The sequence below is a fragment of the Benincasa hispida genome, chromosome 3, assembly GCF_027475165.1.
Source record: "Benincasa hispida cultivar pf3 chromosome 3, pf3_genome.v1.1, whole genome shotgun sequence".
In the NCBI taxonomy this organism is placed as follows: Eukaryota; Viridiplantae; Streptophyta; class Magnoliopsida; order Cucurbitales; family Cucurbitaceae; genus Benincasa; species Benincasa hispida.
This window is the reverse complement of record NC_143480.1, coordinates 13,859,598-13,865,617: the sequence shown is the minus strand read 5'-3', so window position 1 is coordinate 13,865,617 and position 6,020 is coordinate 13,859,598. Positions and strand designations below refer to the sequence as shown.

Genomic DNA, 6,020 nt, shown 5'->3' with positions numbered 1-6,020 from the left:
CAAGTAATGGTGTCCAATAATTACTCAAGCTACTCGTTATCATTTTCCAATCACTAAAAAAAACATTCAATAATAATTGTCGAAGCTCAATAATAAAGATGTATACATATCATATGATACATATGAATGCATTTTTTCCAATATCGAAAACGTTTGTTTGACTAAAATTATATTTATTTCATTGATGAAATAATATATCGCGAAATAAAATATAATAATCGAATTGATTTGACATTTATATTCATATATTTTTATTTTTTTTTAAAAAAAAAGGAAAAGAGATATACAAAGGTGAGAAGATAATATTTCAAATTTCATCGATGTGACAAATCCTGGAAAAAAGGACCATATTTTTAAGCCATAGAATACCTACAGATTGAAGAATTTTTTAAATTAGTTCTATAATCTCCGTTGTATATATTTTATTTATTTTTTGAAAAAAAGTTCAAAACATTGAATCATAAAAGTGCACTAACTTAGTCATATTTGGCGTTCACATAAAGAATAAAAATATTCAAAAGGTCATAGAAAAAAGCATGTAATATTTTTATTGGCCAAGAGTAGAGAGAATGAATAGTTGTGCTGGATGTTGGATGAATGTCAACGTTAATATAAATGGCAAAAAAATCATTTAACCTAAGAATATTATATTATGATAAAGTTTATAAGAAATATATAAATAAATAGGATTAAATTATCAGGGTTTCCTAAAGTCCCACCTGATGTGACATCACTCGCATCTTGTTTATTCAGATCCGGTTTCTTCTGTAATTTGTTAATCTCTAATTATTTGCTAATCGTGCCACTAAAATTTCGGGTGTGTTTGGCTACGCACTATAACCCAAAACCAATCCGGTTTAACTTTTTGCATGTGCGGCATACGGAGACAACTACACTACACTTTATTTTAAAATATAATATATATTTTTATTATTTTATTTCTGTATACAATTCCACTTAGAATCTCATTATATAATCTCTTTTTTTTTTCGCTATTTGTTTTAATTTTTGTAATTTAAAATAATCGTCCATGCGTGCATGAAATTTATGTATGACAAGAAAATTTTAACTATTTAATAGATTACTTAACCAACTTAATTTTGAAATTTGAGATGTAATTGCGGTGTGTATAAATTTTAACTATTTAATAGATTACTTAACCAAGTTAATTTTGAAATTTGAGATGTAATTGCGGTGTGTACAAATATTTTACAGATTAAACAATTTAATTCAACTACTAAGTTAGGTAGAATATTCATATGGGGCTCCTTTAGTCAATGAAACCTTCTGGATACTTTTAAAATATATTTAAGGAAAAAAAAAACTATTTCCTTTCCTTTACCAAACAAAAAAAGAAACTTGAATTCTTCGTAAATTTCAAAATAAAAACAAGTTTTTAAAATACGAATATAGTTGATAATCATTTAGGTTCTATTTAGTAATTTTTTTTTTAAAAAAATTAAGTCTATAAGTACTACTTTCACCTCTAAATTTATTTATTTGTTATCTACATTTTTTTACACGTGGTTTAAATAAATCAACCCAATTTTTAAAAATTACAAAATTAGCCTTATTTGGTAACCATTTTTTGTTTTTAGTTTTTGAAAACTAAACCTATTTTCTCCCAATTTCTTACCATAATTTGCATCTTTCTTCAGTACAATGGTTGAATTATTAACCAAATTATAAAAACAAAAACGATATTTTAAAAATTAATTTTTTTAGTTTTCAAATTTTGCCACTGGCACAAGACAAATAACAAAGGAAGAAATTTAGAGGGGTGTCCATTAATTTTTAAAAACATGAAATAAAAAACCAAATAATTACCCAACAGGACGTTAGATTTTTAAAACTTGTTTTTTGGACTTGAAACTTGGCTAATAATTCAATTATAGTACTTAAGAAAGATACAAATCATTATAAGAAATATGAAGGAAATAGATTTGATTTTCAAAAACCAAAAACTACAAATGAAAAGGTTATCCAACATGACTTTAAATCTTGGATGATAATTTTTTAAAATTAAGTTTATAAACATTATTTATTCGATTCAACCCGCAAGTTTATACATCGTGTTACCCACTTTCCACTAATGCGTTCAGAGGTCAAATCAAGTTTTGAAAAAAAAAAAAATTGCTTTAAATTTAATTGATAATTCAAGTGTTTTCTTGAGAACATGTAAAAATCGTAATTGAGAATTTGAAAGGTTAACAAGCATAAATTTAAAAATGAAATCATTATAAGACGGATTTATCTTTTTTAATTTTAAAAACTTGGCTTGATTTTTTAAAATAGTTCTAAAAAATAGATAACAAAATAGATATATGAGAATAATGTTAAAAGCTTCATTTTCAAAAACCTAAAGCTAAAAACTAAAATCTCATTTTTAAATTGGGGTTGTTTTCCTATTTTTGTTGTAGTAGTTTTCATTTAGTAAATCAATCATGTGGAGTCTTAGTTTAATTTCAATATTAATTTTATATATTAAAAAAATAACTTTCTTTAATTTCCAAAAACTTATTTTATTTTTAAAATTTAATTAAGAATCCAAATGTTACTTTAACAAATGTGAAAGCCATACCAAAAGATTTGTGAGTAAATAAATATAAATTTTAGAAATATAAAACTGAAATAGAATCTTTACCCAAAAATATTAATAGAGAATTGAAAATAAAATATTGAAACTTATGAATGAATTTAATTTTATAGACTTATTTTTAAAAAATTAAAAATAAAAAATCAAATACAGAGACAAAACCAGACAAATAGAATTATATGGGACACATTTAAACTTTTAAAAATAATAATAGGTAGGTTGTCACTGTAATCATAATCACTTTCACCATGACTTAAAATTTTCTTAACATTGTAATTTACAAATGTTTTTTTTTTTCAAGTTTTATATTACTTATTTTCAGAATATTACTTCATAATAAATACAGTTTTGAGAGTTTGAATCTTGATACATCTAACCATTTATTAAATGCTGTTTTAATTGATAATTTATTGAATTAGTATTTAGTGTTTGGAAATTTTAAATGAGTGAGAATTTAAATATTACTTAGAAAATCTTAAAAATCGTAATACTTAGAATGGTTTGTGCATTTTCCGGTATTTACGAGCTCAATTACAAAGGTTTTGTAAGTTGTAAGGGAGGATTGGAACGAAAAACCTCTGCCGTCAATAGGCGATTTTTGCATTTTTTCTATTTATTTGTTTGGACGCTTAAGTTTAACTTATTTATTTGAACATACATGATGCATCAGCAAATGAAGCATCAAACAGCCTAATTTTAAAGGACGTGATGGGTGACATTTCGAGGAAAATAAATTATTTATTTTTCCAAACTAATATTTTTTTAAAAAAAGAAAAAAAAGAAAAAACATGAATTTACACCCTAGATTTGAGGAGTTGCATCAATTTAAATCTAACGTTGTATCAATATAAATTCATATATAGGTATATCAATTTAAACCATCAACTACATTCTATTTGTAAAAATCTTGAGTGAAACTTATAATTATAAACTATCATAAATGAATTGATTAGACTTTTAGCTAAAATTTATTTTGAAAATTTACATATTGTCAATTTTGTAAAATCAACGTTGAAAAAGTCTACACACATTTGAGAATTAATGCATGAATGATTTTAAAATGTACTATAATAAATAGTCAAACTTGATTAGCTTGTGAAACTTTGTGAGTTTAATTGAATTAGATTATAAGTTTCACATGTGTAATGAAATTTAGGTCACATTTACTAAAGATGTATAGCAATGAATGAAAGGTAATTTGGAAAGTGGAACTTAAAAAAAAAAAAAAAACGTTTGTTAATGTGTATCACGCTTCACATTCGTACCTACATGTGGGCTCAGTTAATTTGAATGACAAGTGTAAGGTGATCAATTGAATTGCATCCAGAAATTAAGTCATATCGTTATCGTTACCGTTATGAATATGGATATGGTTATAGTTATCATTATTGTTATTATTTAGATAAAAAAAACTATAAATTTTGACATATTTACCGTTACTATTGGGAGGTAAAGATAACCATAATCGCAATGATAAATTTGAAAAAAATTTTAATTTTAGGTAAATGTGATAAAAAACAATCTAATTACATTTGCAATTGAAACTCATTACGGTTAATCAGTCAATAAAATTCGATTACAATTACACTAATTTTCATTACGAATTGATAAATGCAACCTTAAATAAATATTACATTCATGAAGATTTTGTTGATATAATGATTAGTTTCGAGTTTTAATTAATAAAATTTTAAAGTTTTGATGTATAAATTAATATTTGAAAGGAAAGAAAAAACTAAATTTTGGGAGATAAGAAAGAGAAAACATAGAAGAGAAGAAAATAAATATTGGTTAGGAAGAAGAGAGCATGCTTCGTCCTCATCGAGTACCCAACTTCTCTCTCTTTCTCTCTCAGTTTTTATTCTGATTTGTTTATTGGACTTCGTAGGGTCCTTTTCCTGTACTCTGAGCTCACTCGCTATTCCAAACGAATTAAAAGAAGCTTCATCTCCCTCTCCTCTTCCCTCAATCTCATTCTCTTCCTCCATGGAGATTCCCCAATCTCAGCCCCTCTCTCCGCCCACCGCCGCCAGAAGAAGCGGCAGCTTTCCCACCTCCCCCGAGTTCGAGTTCTGGATGGTTCGAAACCCCTCTTTCCCTCAGCCCAATCTTCTCTCTGCCGACGAGCTCTTCGTCGATGGCGTTCTTCTTCCCCTTCACCTCCTATCCAACCACTCCTCCTCTCCGTCCACCGACCCTAACCAGAAACCTGATACAGAGCTTCCTCCCTCCGAACCCGATCCCAGCGACGGCCCCAAATTGACGCCCAATTCGGCGGATTCGGGTTCTTCGTTATCCTCCTCCAAGCGGTGGAGCATTTTCAAGAAGAGTGAGAAGAAGAACGCCACGGCTAATCAGGAGGATCGAGACAAGGAGAAGAAGAAAGAGAAGAAGACTGGGAATGGGTCTACATCGGCCGAGTTGAATATCAATATTTGGCCCTTTTCGCGTAGTAGATCCGCTGGGAATGCTTTCACTCGGCCTAAAATGTTCCCCGGCGCCCAACCCGGATCCCGGAAGGTCAACAGTGCGCCGTGTTCTCGCAGCAACTCCGCCGGCGAGTCCAAGTCCAGGAAGTGGCCCAGCAGCCCCAGCCGCCCTGGCGTCCATCTGGGCCGGAGTAGTCCAGTTTGGCAGGTCCGCCGCGGCGGATCCACTGCCAAATCCTCCGAAACCCTCTCTCGCAATGCCGAAAAAACCACACGGAAAGAACCCACGGACGCGCACCGGAGCAAGGCCGCCGCCGCCTCCTCCTCTGCCTCTAGAGTTAGAGTTTTGAATTTGAATGTCCCCATGTGTATTGGGTACAGGAACCATTTGAGCTGTAGAAGCGATGAAACCAGTGCACTTGGGGTTATTGGCAGCGGTGGCGGTGGAAACAGCAGCAGCAGCGGCGGGAGCCATGGTTACGACAACAATGGAGATGGCGGCAATATCAATAATCCTGGAAATTCAAGTAGTACTGCTAATCTCTTTAGTATAAGAAGCCTTTTCACTAAGAAAGTGCATTAACAACCTTGTCATAAAATGAATTTAACGCTTTCACATGTATTATTGTATAGGAATCTCTCCTAGTCTAAACTTTTTGCATCTCTATGTAATTAACCAAAAGTATTAGCCATCTGAGTTCTGACTGTACTTAATTAATCAGCTCTGTACAGAGTTTTGTTGGCTGTTGCCGTAATTTCAATCAAATTTTCTCAAAAAAATTAACTCACCCACGTTTGGATTGATCTCTCTGTTCCAAATAATTTCTTCTCACTGATGATTTGTTGGGTTGAAGTTAAATGAATGCCATTCTGAAAACTTTTTCATGTCAAGTCTTTATGAAGTTTCTTTTTCTTCTTTTCTTGTTTCTTCATCATTATGAGGACCACCAATTGTCACCCTGTTGGAGACTTGCTCTAGAAGATGATAAATTTTC

At 30.6% G+C, this 6,020-nt stretch overlaps 1 protein-coding gene across 1 annotated transcript; it reads left to right on the top strand.

Annotated features, from left to right (window-relative positions):
* The first annotated feature begins 4,247 nt into the window (after nucleotides 1–4,247).
* Nucleotides 4,248–5,813, top strand: LOC120074528 (serine/arginine repetitive matrix-like protein). The gene has a single exon (XM_039027683.2). The coding sequence runs from the start codon at nucleotides 4,298–4,300 to the stop codon at nucleotides 5,606–5,608; it is 1,311 nt and encodes a 436-aa protein (XP_038883611.2). The 5' UTR covers nucleotides 4,248–4,297; the 3' UTR covers nucleotides 5,609–5,813.
* Nucleotides 5,814–6,020: the final 207 nt, after the last annotated feature.

Coding starts and splice junctions, on each gene's coding strand:
- LOC120074528 (XM_039027683.2), top strand. CDS start 4,298: ATGTATAAATTAATATTTGAAAGGAAAGAAAAAACTAAATTTTGGGAG.